Raw genomic sequence first — 17,807 nt, 5'->3', positions numbered from 1 at the left:
GGTATATGTGCTGCCTTTTAGACCCACATGAATGTCCCTGAACCTGGGTAAAATGGAAATGCTCACCAGACTTTCTCTGGTATTTTTTAAGTGAACCAAGATGATCTCTTGTAAAGAAAATACACAGACTTACCTAATGCATACAGCAGCACATTCAACTGGACATGCAAGCCCCTTCATAACCAGAAGGGAAAAAATATAAAAAGGTGTGGGGGTAGGTAAAGAAAAACAGACAGCTGATGCAAATGCATCATTGAAAGATCTACTTATACTGTGATCACTTACATTAATTGTTGCTTGTTACTAGGACATATCACTATCACCAGGTGTATGCTAAGAAAGATTTACAAAAGTAAAGGGAAAATAAAAATCTTTATCATATGATGTAATAAATATTCGAAACGCACTGGCTGACGTGTGGGTGCAAATTTCCAGGGAGATATATATACATTCACACACACATACATATGCAACATAAACGAGCAGTAGCCTATGGGAAGGCCTCTTCTCTTAGTATCACCAACAGGCCCATCTGCTTGCAAGTGACAGGACACAAGACAGCCCTTCATTTACTGTGGGTCCACTTAGGCAACACTTTTCTTTCCTTGCAAAGAATAAAGAAAATGAATGCTTGGTAAGTTTTTCTGATTTTTTTAATTTTTTTTATTTTGTGAAAATATATGATAAAGTTGTCATTTTATGTGTGACAGGGGAAGATGCATTCAACTCAATTATCTGCTTTTGGAAAGAAAACCAGATAGAAAGGCTGGTTAAAGAACACCATCAGGACCACCTTGGGAAGGAAATGAAGACCGATTATTTCTTTAAAGGGATATAATATACATGAAATACTATGTGTAGTTTCTTGCAGTGAAATTTGTTCCATGATAATTTCAGAAATGTTTCTGATTAAAATGATGCCTAACAAGAACAGAGCATTCCCAATAAACATTTGCAATTACCCTTCAGTGTGTGAAAAGGAAATGATTTTCAATTACAAATCTCAATGTCCAAAGTCAGACTTTTTTTATCAGATGCATAAATTAAACTACTACCATTCAAAAATGCTTACTTTACCTGTGTTTCACAGAAGGGAGATCATGTGCGAATTAAAGGAAAGTGCACATTATGTAAGCATCCTAATGGTTTGGTAGTTCAGGCAAAAGCTGTTCAAATGTCTAAATTAGGAAAGGTATCCAAGAACAACAGGTGAGATAGTGATAAAAGGTGTTATGCTGTACTCAAAAGGAAAAGGCACTTAAAGCACACACAGAACTCATACATTTCCTAGACAGTCAGAATGTCTCCAAGACATCAATAGAAAAACAAGAAAGTATCAGGTTTATGTTAAAGATTGGAGACCCAAAATTATCAATTGTCTGAAAGAAGGAAAATGTCCTTCTGACTGAAAAGCTGCTGACTTCCAAAAGAAAAGTACATTTCCGTCTGCACCCAGTTTGGCCAGCTTTAGAGAGATTAAAAGGAAACAGTATGTACGCATAGGAAATGGCCTGTTCTAATCCAGAAACTGTGCATCTAATTACTATCCTACCTTCCTTTTGACCAGAAACCAGAACAAAGAAGGACATTAACTTTTTTTCTTCACATGCATGTGGCCAGCTTCGTAATACTGGCATCCTCAGATTCTCACATTGCAGCAGTACTCCAGTTTAACCAACACAGGGGAGGATGTCTTCCTTCTGAGACAGGCCTACCAATAGAGAAGCCTCCAATTCCCTGTGGTGAAGTTTTCTGAATTCTTTCTACCACACACTTCTGAGTGGGATAGGTCCAGGAAAGGAGCCATCATACTGCAAGTTTGTACTGTGGGTTTTCTTATTCACAAAGTGCTGGGCTATGTCATGCAGGGGGTATGTAATGGTATAACAAGGGAAAATGCCCCCACCTTTGTGGTTATTTGTTCCTCTCTGCCTGCCACCTTGCTGAAGCAATGGCTCTCTGTCATGGGCTTGGTATCACCACTTGGGATTGTGAACCAGCTGTACCCCCAGCACAAACATACACTCTTCCCCAAGAATAGGCAATCAGGCAGCAATGCCTTGTCAACCCTCTTTTATTCAAGTCAGGTCCAACAGGTGCCGGAGTTGTTATCTGTACTCAAGTTGTCTGGGTCATAGTCAGGGCTTTAGCTTTCTTTGCCTATGAAGCTAACACCTGGTAGGAAAGTAAATACTGTTGATACACAAAGACCCGACTCAAGCCAACCATGACTGACTGTTGCTCCATGAGGTTACTCTTTGCTTGGATCCAAAAAGGAAGAAAACTGTCAAATGAAATACACCACTACACAATTATCTGCTTCATGAATTAAAGACAAGAGAAAGGTTATGAGAAAATGCTTATTCCCCTACTCGTCAACTTTTCTGGAAAGGATGAAAGCTTGATATTCCTCATCTTCATCTGCTTAGGTTCCAAATAACCAAAACTTTGCTGGGCCAAATAAGAACCAGCTGGAGGCAGGACTATCAATCAAGGCTTGTACAACACTAACTGTTGTCTGTATTGCGAGGACAACAATATGAAAAATGACCTTCTAGAGGATTCTACTGGTCCAAGAAAGAAAAATGATGCAGACAGTCCACTAAAGATGTGTCCAAAGTTCCAACGTCAAGATTCAGGAAGGGGAAAACGTCTAAGTCAAGATGCTACTGTGTATTCAGCTAGAGATTTCCTGCAGATATCTGACACTGGCACCAATAGTGGACTATCCAAAAAATGATATACATACAAAGAAAGACTACAAATACAAAGAAGGCTCAGGATTCCATTGCCCTCATGAGGCACTGGAGGGTATGGAGTGTGGAACACTTGTAATTCCAGATTCTGAAGGTGGTTCTGAGAAAGTACAGTCTGGTATTGTACAATGTACTAGACTGTGCCAATGAAACTTGATGGTGATACCCAGGCAGAAAGAATTATATGATACAAAGATGCACCACATAAAGGGTATAATGAGATATTAAAATGGACAAAGGAATAAGTACAGTAGACGACTGATTGATCACTGTTGCAGTATTACTAACAGATTAACAACCTGCCAAGGATAACCAAGGGCAGCTGTTACGTCCTGCCAGCATACCAAAAGCCTGGGCACCTTCCTCTCACACCATAAACCTGATATATGTCCTGAGCATTAAAGACAATATTGGGATTCTAAATTTCTACTGCTCTATTTAGGGCAGGAAATTGGACTATACAGGAATACATATAAATGCCAACATGCAATTACTGCATTCAAGTTTTGTGAAGGCCACAGACTGTCAGGTTAAAACTAACCTATAAGCACCCTCAAGGCACTGAATGACAAGAGGTTTCACAATGGTGATCTAACATGTTCAGAGCCAACAAATTTCAAAAAGAAAGCTGGCAGGAAAGGGTGCGTGAGCATTCCTTTTTCCAATGTTTTTTGAAAATGGGAAAAAAATGGAACAAAAACAAGGCAGAATTTCCTGATGTTGTCCAACAGATGTGCACTTGGAAGTGAGTTAGTAGGCAACATCAGGTTCTCTGCCACTCAGGCTGGTCAATTAAGGCTACAGGGTAAGCAAGAGAGGGAAAGGGATTAAGAAATGCAGTGTTAGTATGTCTAGCAATCACCTCTTTTCTTACCAACTTATCAGGGTCTTTTGTGGCATCAAGTTAATTTGTCATATCAAATGCACGCCACACAACTGTTTTTGTATGCCACAATGTAGGCTCCTGGAAGGACAAGTGTAAGAAAAGGAGGAAAATACTAAAATCTATGAGCTGCAATTCTTGAATGCAAACTGAAAAAATAAATGGCATAATAATTACATTCAAGACAAGAACACATGGATTCAAAGTGACCGAGGAACCAATTGGTCTACTTTAAAAACAATGTAGCAATGGAACGGCTTGAGGAAATATGGCTGTCTGAGGAACTACTATGACAGTACATGTCAGACTTCATTTTTGTCCTTACACCTGACCATGTAGCCATGTCAGACGTACATCAGCTGGCTTTGCACTGTTCCAAACAGTAGCTCCCTCCCCCCCTGCCAATCACCAACTACTTGAGCTGCTCAAGAGTTGTACCTGACAAAAAATTGCTTAGATTTTTAAACCAAGGCCTTTGGTATAAATCTCCAACTGGTCACCTCTGTGATTTTCTAACTTATACTGCAATTTGATGTATTCCACTGAATTTCCTTGCAGTGACGGGTGACTACACACATACATGTAGGTCATTTATTTGTAATTAGGCTATGTGTGATACTTTTGTGGAGGACTAAAAGTGCAGAGATAGAAATCTTGCATTCAAGTAAAAGCTCAGATAACACACAACAATAAGGATAACTTTTACAATGTAAGAACAATTTTTAAACTCAAGTGAACATACAGCTTTTTTCTAAAATATTTATATTGTGATAGCAAATCAACAATTTTTCCTTCTGTTAGTTCACTTCCTACCCACCTCCATTTATGGAAGTCACTACTATGTTGCTTAACAAGTAGAAGGTATAAATCAAGCAGACCTGCTTGACCAGGTCAGCATTTCAACATTCATCCTACATTTTAGGCTACCACTCAACACACTTATGACCCATTGCTTCCATAGTGGTTTACAAATGGCCTACAGAAGGGAGACTTGCATCCCCAGGTTTTCTAAACACTTTAACATTGAGAGTGCCTTGAAAGTAAAGTGTCACTTTGCTTTTCATATATTCCAATTGTCAGCGATGTGCAACACAGAAGGTCTCTGTTTTGGAACCTGAAATTCTTGTGTCATTTCAGGTTCTGTCAATGAAATCTACAATTTTAAAAAGTTCAACAAACCAAGAGAGATGCATGTCTAGAATAGCTGTAAATCAACTTTGTTTCCTCAAAGGAAAATCAGGGTTCAGATTTAATGGATGTTTAGACGTTGGAAGTTTACAGCCCAAAACATCATCTTCTATACATAAGACAATGTTTTATGTAATGTGCCACCATCAGTCAAAACGGTCTGTACCTTGTGCCTCCATGTTACCATGTGGCCCCTTTCCAATGGCTATAAAAATGGTGGCTTAAATTTTCCACCAACCAAACCCTCTTTATTGAGGCAGTCCTGGTACTTCTTCCTGGAATGATAATCAATCGTCAGTTTTGAATCAGACAAAAAAGTTCATCCATCACTGAATAAAGACCTGCTTAAACACTTAACTTGATTGTTTTTTTTTCCTGTGGAAAGGGGACATTATTTCTTTTTGTTAAGTTTTGCTAAGTTAGCTGCAGCCAGGATCTGACACTGTAAACAGTTATCTTTATTCTGAATCTTTTTCTTTGTCCTGCAGCCTGTTGAGGCTGCAGGCAGGGATCCCAGATCAGTGCATCACAAATTTCACTGTCTTTTTTTTTTTTTTTTTTAAGAAATACAGATTTTGACAATGGAAAACATATGATCGATTCAATCAAATCAGACAATATCCCAATGGTTAACCACAGCAACACAAAACCTGCATTTCTGAAAAGAAAACACTGTCAGTAACATGATTATAATGTGGATCTGTTGGTTGGCACAAGTTAGTATTCCAAGACCAATAGCTGTCTATCAAGTACATCATGTAATCGCCTATAAAAGGCCGTTCCATCAGCTCACAACCCGAATGGGGGGGGGGGGGGACACGATTCCCTCATTTACATTCCAACTCATACTGTACCCTCCATGTTCTTGTGCACATTATTTGGGGGGGGGGGGGACTTACTACAGATACCCAGACTTGGTTTTCCCCGAAGTAAGTTCTAGCTTCATCATTTATTTCTGATAATGTCTGACAGCAGTCACTTTTTAAGTGATACATAAGACAGCTAACACTTCCCACAGAAAACATATAACATCACAGTCTTGCTGCAGTGTTCTGTCATTACAGCAATGACACGTCTGTCAAGTAGCACCAATGTTTTATCTTTCTGATACCACATTTTGCACATGAAATGAAAGCTGTAGCATTTCTGATAACAGTACTATGTTTCTGATACAAGACAGGTGTGGCACTAAGTTGCTGATACCAAGCAGGTACTGCAGCATACTTCAGAAGACAGCACGATACAGTAAAAGAATTCTAGTTCCGGGCTGTTAAGGCACATGCAATATTAACTTGCTCTGCTATTATGGCTCTGATAGCAGAATGTTACTCAATCATACATACATGACACGATGCAAATATATTGCAAGAGAATCAACAAATCGATGAGATTAATATACAGCAGCTACAGATTTCTGCACTCAACAAGTTATACAAAGCACAGTGAAACACAATATTTAAATTACCATCAACGGAGTTTGAATACTCTGTACCACTGCTTTCAGAACTCTGAAAATGTGTGACACTTCAAAGCCAGTGAACGAACTTGGACACCTGACTGGAAATTTAGCAAAATATATGTTCTAGTGAGGCTTTTTACTTGCGGTACACGTCTGACAAATAACCTATTTTTGTGGATCTGCCAGAATACATAAAAAAATAAATCAATTAAAATTATATATACAGTGAGTTCTGGAAAAGTAAACACAAAAAAAAGCATTTGCAGAAAGGCAAGTCTCCTCCACTGTACTCTGTACACTGTAAACTACATACATCTTGGAGAAAGCACAAATACTTGGAGCCAAACTAAAAACAAAGCCTTCTTATTTTGCAATTTTGGAGCCAAGCTAACAACAAAGCCTCCTTATTTTGCAGTTTTGGGGTATTGTTAATAAGTTTTGTGGCATTCCTCATATTTGGTCTTTGCCACTTTAGACCTTCTCATTTTCGCCTGCTTTGGCTTTGAGCTACTCCCACATATTCTATTACACAAGAAGTACTCTGCTCTGAAGTGTGTTGATATGCAAGTGACTAGAGACAAGGTGCATGCCACCACTGAACACACCAACACCAAAATAATGTCTCAGCAGGTTATACTGTATACAACTGTCATATTTGCTTTGAAGAAATATGTAAGTGTAGTTGTGTTGCTACAAGAAAATAAACACATGGTCTCACAATACGCAATATCAGAATCAGTTTGTGTGTTGCACACACACAAACACATTAAATGGTCGCAAAAAAAGCAGACAACAAATGGACACAATGGCAAGACTATAACGGACATATTACAGGAAACTTTTTTAAAGGAGAATGGGAAGTAACATGCCTTCAAGGTAAACACTACCAAAATACCAAGACGGGAGTGGTATGGAACACATCTAATCAACTCGGGTTCAAGAACAATGTTTCTCAGTCAGACTGATCCCCATCTGGAGTGACAAACAACAGATAGCACCAAGAAAGAATACAAATCTCTCTCTGAATGGGATTTCTAATTATAAAAGTAAACAAACAAAACCTTAACACAAAAATGGCACATCAAGCTTCACACTGCTGAGAATACTTGAGAACTTCTCTTTCAATGAGCAGCATAAAGAATGAAACAGCGATCCAGGTCCTCACACTTAGTAATGGAACAATACTGTGCATGCTGCCAGGCACTGGGGTCTGTATGAAGAGATGAAACCGTTCCTTAAAAGGGACAGATCTTGCAGGATACTGAAGGGGAAATCATTAACATGTGCAACACGACCTGAAAAGTATATAAAATCAGGCTTAAGATTCAGAATGTACTCTTTTAATAAACCTAAAGGAACAAGTCACTCACATGAGATGCAACTTCTGCCATATTTCTAGCAAAAATGCAATCCATATTTTCTCAGTCTGTGAGGCAGAACATTTTTCACATGCAACGCATAGAAGCCACATGGGGATGCTCCAGTTCTCTCCATATGACCACATGAGGCATTCACATACATACTCCTCGATACAGCATATAAGAATCAGCATCTTTAAATATATGAGACCATCTAAAACGTGGCACTGACGAACACCAGGCAGAAGAATGGTGAGGACAAGCTACAGGTGCCAATGAACAGGCAGCTCCAGCTGGTTCTGTAGACTCCTGACTGAAGATCACTTTTGTCAGACACTGGGATTCCAACCAGAGCTTTCTTCCTCCAGTATATTCAGGTCCTGTTTACTCATACTTTTCCCTAGAGAACAGAAAAAAAGCAACTGAAAAAATCCACTGCGCATTTTGACACATAAAATGTCTGTTTACCATTAGAACATTGTAAAACTGGTTGCCAGTTATAAAAGCAACCTTATAATCTACGCACCCACCCAGTGCCAACCAGAAGACTATCTGAGGCTGCACAGTCTGCAGATTCTCACAGACTGCACCACTAATGGAGGTCCAATACAATTGCTGACACACCTAGGCTACAGCCTTCATGATGCTGTTCTTAAAACTCCCATATTTCTTGAAAAGCAGAAACCAATTCAACTAGAATAAGACCAACATACTGGGCCTGAATGTCCCTTATGAAACTGTTCCTAGCAACATTCCCCTACATGTGTACATGTGTACCTGGGCACACAAGTGTGGACCACCTCACAGTTTCATTGAACTAGTACCCAGATGCATCAAAAAGGATAGCATAAAGCAGCAGCTGTTTTGGATGCAGAACCAAACATTAAGCCATGCATTAGTAGTCTTATCTAGCAACAGCCAATAAGAAGACAATGTTACTCACAGAGCTTTGTGAAACAACTGGCTGAAACTGTTACCAAAGAACGACCCCAAGAAAGTATGACTTTCGTCTTCACCCACTGAAACCCAAAAGACAGAATCTTATATAAAAAGAGCAAAGAAACAAGTAGATGGAAGTATTAAAATAGAAAGCTTGATTGACATGACTAACCTGTTGCTGCATTCTTGCTGTTAAGAAGCTTGGTCTGACTGTTGGGCAAAGTCTTCAATTCAATGCTCTCTGGAGACTGTGGTGAGACTTGTATCCTTGACACCATTAGTGCATTTAAATACTGAAACCTGGTAACCTGAGGTGAAGAAAAACAGAAAAGAAATTAAATGTAATGGTTAGAAAATCAGGTGCAAATACTAATGCTCCTAGGCACTACTCACTTCTGTAACTGCTGGCAATCTAAACAAAAATCTTCCTACCAGGAGTTAAGTACTTATAATAAGTCTTAGCTGATTCTCTGACCTCTATCATGTACAATTGAGTGGTTACTTTAGTCAAATAATGGATTACACAGAGCTCCATTCTTGCCACAAAAAATATGTTGCTACTCCATAAGCATTGTTCAGAATTCCATCAGAAAGGCAGAAATGCATCTCAGTAGGAAACATGTCACCACCCACATGGATTTCTTGTATTTTAATCCACTGTTAACTGAAGGACCAATAGTTGCAGAAATTTAGCCAGGATACTTGGTCTACTGTTACCTAAAGCCAGGTGTGGTGGAGTGGCTGAAACAGTCTGGTACATAAAGCCAGGGGGGCCAGTTTCATGAAAAGGATACTATAAAAAAGTAACATTCAAGGGCAGCACAGTGTACAGGCATTAGCAGCGTTGCCTCACAAAGTTTCTGTCTGGGATGCCTTCTGTGTGAAATTAACACATTGTTGGTGTTTGTATGGGTTTTTACAATGGTCTATGGTGTCTTGCCACGTTTCAAAGACTTTCTAATAAGTGAAGGAGCAATCCTCGAAAATGCCCGTGATGCCTGTGTGTGTGCGAGCGCACACTCATGTGCATTAGGTTTGTGCACATCTTCCAATGGACTTTTGTCTCATCCTTGACTGGTTCCACGCCTTATTCCTCTAACTGCCAGGAAAGACTCCACTTCTCCTGTGACTATGAAGAGGATAAAGCAAGTAATGAGAAAATAAATATGAATGATCTGCTTCTTGCTGGTACTGAGTATGTATGTGATCAGCATATATGCCTTGTTAACACAACAAAATAAAAATATACATATTAAATAAGTAACTATTCTTGACTTCCTTCCCTCCCACAGAGGAAAGGTTGAGCTATTACTCTGTGAAAGAGCCTATAATCATACTTCAGGGGTCTCAATGAAAAGATGTTGTGGAGGGTGAAAGCAACACAAATGTTACTGTATCAGATCATCTACAAAGACCCTCCTCTGTGGGTTTACATCCTTTCTCCCTCTTTAGTTTGTTATACTTTCCTCAAAAATCTCAAACTAATGAACATGCACCTTAAAATGACACCGCAAGACAAGTTACCTATATTCTGTGCTCACTAGTTTCAGCTTAGACACACAGAGCAAGCACACTATTTACAAATGATAATAAACAATGTAGATTTGACACCTACACTATTGCAAGAATACATAATGAAGATAGACAATGCAACTTTGATATCTATACGATTGCAAGGATATATAAAATACTACTATGTACGAATAGATCACTGTTGCAGTAGCCATAAATATAAGAGATGTATCCTGTTAAGGATCAGATGTTCTGCCAGCATACAAAGCTTTGGGCTCCTTCCTCACACTCCATAAATCCTCCCTTAACAACAGTACATGCTAGTTTAACTGGAAAAGACAGGGGTGCTAAAAATCAGAGCTTTCTTGCCCAAACAGAGGCTGGGCCTGAAGCTCTACAACACAAGTAGAGACTGTTATGTCTTGTCAGGACATGTCTATTTGAAGGTTTACTGTTACAGTAAGTTAATTTGTACAACTCTATGTTTTTCATTAGAAGACTGTTGCAGTAGATATAACCATATGGGAGGATTGTCACAGCTTCTCAAGAATGGGTGGATGGAGAATGTCCTGAGTCTAGAAGTCCTTGTAGTATATTTTTTAAAAATCGTGCTCTAGCTCTGGAGACTGACTCCAGCTTGTAGCATAAAGTTGTATATAAAAATCCAAGTAGCTACCTCTGGGATCTAGAGTCCACACCATTCCAAAACTCTTAGAAATAGCCTCAGTTGTGAAAGAGTAATTTCTCACTTTCTGAGGGGGGATTTAACCACAGTGAGAGTAATAAAACTGGACTGCCTGAAGAAATGAAGATACTAACTGTTTTTTCCCATCAAAGTGAATAAAAAGCTGGCTAGAGTTCCTAAATTCTTTAGTTCTGCACAGGTAAAATCTCAGCCGTCTATGGACATCCAATATCTGTTGGATTCTTTCTCCTCTGTTTTTGGGTTCAGGATAAAACACAGGGAGGTGAATGGTTTCATTTAAAGTAAACTCAGAAATAACCTTTGACATACAGGAAGGATTGGTTCTAAGACTTACCATGTCCTTGTGGACAATCTGAAAAGGTCACACAAATATTAGGTCACAATTAAATACCAGTCTAGCAGAAGTCAAAGCAATAACCAAAACAGTCTTCCACAAGAGAACCTTTAAAGAAGAAATGACTACAGGTTCAAAAGGGAAGAGTTTTATCTTCTTAAATACAAAATTAAGATCACAAGCAGATGGTATTTGTTTTCTATGTGGCCTAACAAGTAAACCCCTTTTAAAAATTATTTAACTTGAAATAAGAAAGAAAGTGGGGAGTGGGGGGGATCCAGTGGTCAATAAACAGGAATGGCCAAATGGCCAAAAAGTGTTTCTTAACTGAAGCACATACTAGGTCTGAGCAATTCATACAGGTACTGAAGAACCAGCATCTTGTTCTCTTTTACTGAGCCAACTAGAAAACCATTTCCATTTGGCTAAGTATGATTTTCTAGTAGCATTTTTTAGCCTCCTTTATTACCTGCCGCATACTCCCAGAAAAAGGTACCTAAACAGGATCAAACCCTATGAGACATGCTTGTCAGGTGGAGATTTTTCTGGTATAGATTAGAGATCCCTTACCCTGTGTGTAAGCAAATCCATTCTATGAGGAAGCATTTGGAAACTACTCCTGGCCAGATGCAGGAGAAGGGGGAACCAGTGTTGTCTGGACCAATGTGAAAGAAAATGCATCTGTTGACCATTCCTTTTCACAGGGTCTCCCTGAACAAAACTGGTTTAGTTGTTTGTTGAGATAGGAGGCAAAAAGATCTACTTGGAGAGTTCCCTCCAGTGGGCAATCTCATGGAAGACCTATGGGTGCAGCATCCATTTGTAACAGTCTTTCCTGGATTTGCCCAGAGTGTATGTTATACTGCTCTGCTCTGATGAAGCTGTGCTTTATTGCCGGGTTCCAGACAATCATGACCAGTCTGCAAAGGGGTTATAACTTTGTTTCCCCTTGTTTATGTATCACACCAGGGGATCCACAGCTGCTTCATAACTTTGACAGCTTTTATTAGAGTCATCCTCTCTTGGAGACTTGAGTACTTATCCCTGAAATGAGGTCCTGAAATGCTCTGGATCTTCACATCTTGAGATGTTGCCCCCATACAAAGTCTGAAGCATCTGTTGTGACTGATTGACCAAGAGGGGAAGAGAAAAAGGAAGGTCTGAGTTTAGCCAAGACCCAGCTGGTCCATCACAGGAGTTCCTTTTTGATGAAACGGAGCACAGGAATTTGAAAAGACGAGGGATGCATATGCTGAACCCAAACTGATTTGAAGTACCACTGGATTTTTTGTCATATGGAGTCTGGCAAATGGGTTCATTAGAATGGATGAAGTCATGTAACTAGAATTCTGAGGAACTCGCTTGCTGTGGGCATGTGTTGATTGGCCACGTTCAAGAAATGAAGCTGGAAAGATGATAATTTACCTGGAGAGAGAGAGAAGCGTGGATAGAAGGGTGCCTAGGAGGCACTGTAAAAACATTAAGCTGTGAGAGAAGTTTAAAAAGTACAGTTTTGTACCTACCATAAATGTAGATGTTCGAAGATCCACATTGCTGCAATCCTTACATATGGGTAGTCCGCTGTCCTCGGTCGGCCCGAATACCAAAGTATTAGGCTGACGTCGGTCATGGGCGCTCAGATCTGACATCATAGCGTCAGGGTATAAAAGCGCATGACCGACGTCATATCCTCAGTCTTTTCTTGCCCCAGATGTCAGAAGGCCCTAAAAAGAAAGGCTACAGCCCAAAAACAGGATACCTCCCAAAAACATGCCCAACAACAACCATCACCCAAACCATATAACCATGCCAAACTACAGAGGGGAAGGAGGGAGGGTAAATTGGACTGCAGCAATGTGGATCTTGAACATCTACATTTATGGTAGGTACAAAACTGTACTATGTTCTTCATCTCACATTGCTGCAGTCCTTACATATGGGTAGAATCCCAAAGCAGAGGTAAAGGGAGGATGGCAAAATCATAAAGCATTAGGGGCTGCTAAAATGCCCTGTAATATTGCAGTGGCAAATCCAGCCCTAGACTTAGAATAAAGAGGAAGGTGGTAATGCTTGGAAAAAGTATGTACTGAACTCCAAGTGGCTGCTTCCAAAATATCTTTTGTAGCTACCCCCCTTAGAAAGGCAGAAGAAGTGGCAGTAGCTCTAGTGGAATGAGGTCTGATTCCAGCCGGAATCTCCTTACCATGATGGGAATAACAGAAAGAAATACAAAACCCAATCCATTTAGAAATAGTTTGTTTTGAAACAGGTTTTCCCTGAGAACCCAAAGCAAAAGAAACAAACAACTGCTGAGACTGCCTGAACCCCTTGGTTCTGCACAAATAATAACGTAACTGCCTGTGAATATCCAAAGTATGCAAAATCTTCTCCCCTTTATTTTGAGGGTTTGCATAAAAAAGTAGGCAAATGAATAGTTTGGTTCAAGGCCACACTAGAAACCACTTTAGGCATAAAGGAAGGATTAGTGCATAAAGATACCCTATCCTTATGAAAAATCAGGAAAGGTTCCACTGCCATAAGGGCCTGTAATTCAGAAACCCTTCTTGCAGAGGTAATGGCCAACAAAAAGCAGTCTTCCATGATAAATACTTTAACTCGGCAGTAGCTGCAGGCTCAAAAGGTTGTAGAGTAAGCTTTTCCAACACAAAATTGAGATCCCAAGCAGGAGTAGGAGCTCTACATGGGGGTCTTATGTTCTTTGCCCCTCTAAGAAATTGCTTAAACAAAGGATGGGAAAATAAAGGAGGGTCACAGTCATAGTGAGCAGAAATGGCTGCAGCATGAACCTTTATCGAGGAGAAAGACAAACCCTTGTCCAATAACTCAGTAAGATATTGAAGAGAAACACTTAAATCAGGCTTGGAAACATCAAAGTCCTTCGCTTTGCTCCAAAGAAAAAATCTCCTCCATTTATCAGCGTAAACTTTCCTTGTACTAGGCCGTCTGGCCTCCAAAATAACATTCAAAACTTGTTGTGGAAGCTGAGACCCTCCAGGGTCTAAAACAGAATATGCCAGGCTGTGAGATGCAGAGACTGAATCTTGACACTGAGGAAGTGATTGCCCTCCTGAGACAAAAGATGCGGAATCAAAGGCAGAGGCCATGGAGGCTCCCGTACCAAACTCCTCAGTAGTGGGTACCAGTGCTGTCGAGGCCAATCCGGCTATCAGAATCATGGATGGCTTGTCTATTCTGGCCTTCAGGAGTACCTTGGGAATGAGAGGCAGAGGTGGAAAGGCATAGACATGAAGATTGCTCCAACTGAATGATAGAGCATCCACCTTCCAAGCTGTGGGATGAAATATTTTTGTGCAAAACTTTGGCAACTGGTAATTTAGTGGAGAAGCGAACAGATCTATATCTGGAGTCCCCCATAACACTGTCAACTTTTGAAACACATGAGGATCCAGTTTCCACTCGTGAGGATCCACAATTTGTCTGCTCAACACATCCGCTAAGGAGTTCTGTGCTCCTGGTAGAAACCTTGCCTGAAGATTGAGGTGTAAACTGAGAGCAGTCTCCCACAAAATCATCGCTTGCCTGCAAAGAGGGTACGAATGGGTTCCCCTTGCTTGTTGATGTACCACATGACAGTAGTGTTGTCTGTTTGAATCAACACCTGTCCTGGGTGAAGTAAATCCTTGAAAGCCATCAATGCAAATTGGACTGCTAACATCTCCTTCAAGTTGATATGCAAATGTTGAAGTCTGACAGGCCACGTGTCTTGCACCCATTTTCCATTGAGGTGTGCTCCCAAGCCTTGTCCGAGGCATCTGTCGTTAGAATCTGACTCGCCTCTGGTCGGGTCACAGAGAGTCCCTTGTTTAGGTGACATTCCTGAGCCCACCACAAAAATTCTTTCTGAATGCAAGGTATCATCTGAATGACAGTGTCTAGATCTTGGCAGTGTTGTGTCCATACATTTTTGAGATACCATTGAAGCTTCCTCATATGCAGTTTGGCATTGGGAAGCACCAGAATACAAGATGCCATGAACCCCAAGGCTTGAAGGACTGTCCTTGCAGTCAGCCTGGACTGTAGAGACATTTGATGGAAATAAAGAGAAAGGCCTCTTTGTTTGTCCGGGGTCAAAAAGGCCATCTGGGAAGCTGTATTCAGTCTTACACCCAGAAAGCACATGTCCTGAGAGGGTACTAGACTGGACTTTGTTTCGTTCACAGAATACCCTAGGCATCTTAACACTACCATCACATACTGTAGATGATGCAGAAGTTCGTCTTTGTGTTGTGCAATAATCAGGCAATCGTCCAAATAAGGATAAATCTGTATTCCTTTTAACCTGAAAAAGGCTATCACTGGAGCCAGAAACTTTGTGAACACTCTGGGCGCAGTAGATAAGCCAAAGGGCAATGCAGAGAACTGATAATGTAAATTTCCAGCCCGAAAACGCAGGTACCTCCTGCAACTGGGCCTGATAGGAACATGAGGATAAGCCTCTTTGAGATCCAGAGTTACCATCCAGTGATCTTTTCCCAACAGAGGTAAAAGCTGTTGTAACGTCAGCATTTTGAACTTTGGAATGTCCAGATAAGTGTTGAGGATAGATAAATCCAAAATTGGTCGCCACGTGTTCCCTTTCTTTGGTACTAGAAACAGGCGAGAATAAAATCCTAGTCCCACTTCTGACAGAGGAACTGGCTGTATAGCTCCTATTTGAAGAAGTAAAGAAATCTGCTTGTGAGCCTCTATCCTTTGCTGAGGAGGAACGTCTGGCATGCCTTTGAAAGGAGGCAATGTATGGAAATAGAACTTGTGGCCTCGGTTTATAATGTCCAATACCCATTTGTCCTGGGTGACTAAAAGCCAGTTTTGCTTGAAGAGTGCTAATTTTCCTCCCAAAGGAGCTGCCAGGGAAGAAGAATCTGGCAGCTGAAAATGCAGGTCATTGGGCCTGTTTACGAAAGGACTGGCCCCTGCCCTCACCTGCAGATTGTGCAGGTGAACTCCAAGTTCTAGGCCTGAATGTACTGTGAGCTCTGCCCCTGCCATGTCTAGATCTACCCCTAGACTGAGAATCAGAAGAAGGGTAGGTCCACCCCTTAGTAGGCCAATTTCTACTAAACTTTGGAGGTTGCACCTGCAAAAAATCTTTAACAGTCTGCATAGACTTAGCCTTGTCTTCCATTTTCTTCAAAACCGACTCCACAGGGGGACCAAACAAAACTTCAGACTGTAAAGGGGCATCCAGAATTCTAGTTTTAACATGCTCGGACAAATTCTGATCCTTAAGCCAGGCATGCCTACGAAGAACTGATCCAGTGGCAGCCACCCTAGAAGAGGCCTGTACAGCATCAAAACCACACTGCAAAGAATGCTTACCCACCTGTTCAGAGACATGTACTAAATCCTGCAATTCTTTACACTCTATGCCCTCTGCCAAAGCATCCACTTTAGATTTTAGCTGAGAAAGGAGGAAATTCTGATACTTCAACATATGAAACTGGCAATTTAAAGCCCTCATTGCTAAAGTAGAAGAGGTATACACCTTCTTACCCCATCTATCCAAAGCTCTAGCTTCCTTATCTAGAGGAACCGGATTCTTTACAACAGAAGCTCTAACACCCTTAGGCCCCTGACTAATAGTTTCTGGGTCCGCCCTAGGACTCTTATACAGATATTTATGAGCCTCAGGCACCCTGTAATACCTGTCCGGTTTAACTGGCGAGGAGGCAAAGAATCTGGATTAAGGGAAGCCTCGAGAAAACATCTTGAACAACATCCAAAACAGGAGGTATAGCCAAGGGTCTATGCTGTGGTAAAACAAGAATTCCCTAAGCCTCTTTCGTGAATCAGAGAAATCCTGTCCTTCCCACTTAAAATGCTCCCTCATGGAATGCAGAGTTTCTGAAAGCGAAAAATCCTCTGGAGGAGAAGCAGAAGGAGTGGAATCCTCTGCATCAGAATCCGAATAAGGGGAAAATCTTGAATATCTTCAGCAGAAGAGTCTGAGTCGCCTGAGGCCTGATCCAAACTTTCCAACTCTGGCTCCACCCTGGGCCTCTTATCAGGAGGGGGCATAGAACCTCTAATTAAAGTAATCAAATCTTCTGCCATTTTAAGCATGTGCTTTTTAGGCACAGACCCTGAAGTACCTGGAGGGACACCAGAGGAAGGCAAAACAGACCTGCCCTTAGAAGAAGCCTTAGAAATAGTAGCAGAAGGCCTAACCACCTTAGGCATAGAAGGGAGAACAGTAACCTGAGAGGCCCCTTCAGCTTGACCTGACTCCTGTGAGGCCACATCCTGCAAAATCAAAGTTTCCCCCTGAGACTCAACAGAAACTTCAGCCGGATCCACCTGCTCCACTGTAGCTTCTGCAGGACCGGCGTCCGAAACGGACGAATCAACCTGACTAGGTTTCAAGGATTTGTCTTTGCGCTTCTTAGAAGCGGGCGTCCGAGGATCCGGCGGCATATTATAATTACACCGCTTACCAAAGACTAACCTAGCACAATCTAACCTTCTTTTTATAGTGCGCTTATTAAACCTAGCACAAAACCGACACCCGACTACGTCGTGGTCCGGTCCCAAACAAGGAATGCAAAGAGAGTGATAATCCCTATGCGGTATCTGTTTCCCACAAGAAATACAATTATTCACTTTTTCTGACATCCGGAATTAACTGAGGCA

General features: G+C 41.0%; 1 protein-coding gene across 2 annotated transcripts in view; it reads right to left on the bottom strand.

The window, feature by feature from the left end:
- Positions 1–645: 645 nt before the first annotated feature.
- Positions 646–17,807, bottom strand: part of LOC122812101 (metal transporter CNNM3-like) — a 575,621-nt gene continuing 558,459 nt past the window's right edge. Inside the window, exons 7-9 of one of the 2 annotated variants that reach the window (XM_044084380.1) lie at positions 8,756–8,891; positions 8,588–8,663; positions 646–8,044 (exon numbers count right to left, since the gene is read on the bottom strand). In XM_044084380.1, coding sequence (XP_043940315.1) covers positions 8,029–8,044; positions 8,588–8,663; positions 8,756–8,891 — 228 coding nt within the window. In that variant the 3' untranslated portion in view covers positions 646–8,028. The remainder of the gene's footprint in view (positions 8,045–8,587; positions 8,664–8,755; positions 8,892–17,807) is intronic. The other variant, XM_044084382.1, reaches the window with a different exon arrangement.

Source organism: Protopterus annectens, chromosome 9.part0 (assembly GCF_019279795.1).
Source record: "Protopterus annectens isolate FY-2018-M chromosome 9.part0, PAN1.0, whole genome shotgun sequence".
NCBI lineage: Eukaryota > Metazoa > Chordata > Ceratodontiformes > Protopteridae > Protopterus > Protopterus annectens.
The sequence above is the reverse complement of the archived record's forward strand: the minus strand, read 5'-3'. Positions and strand labels throughout refer to the sequence as shown.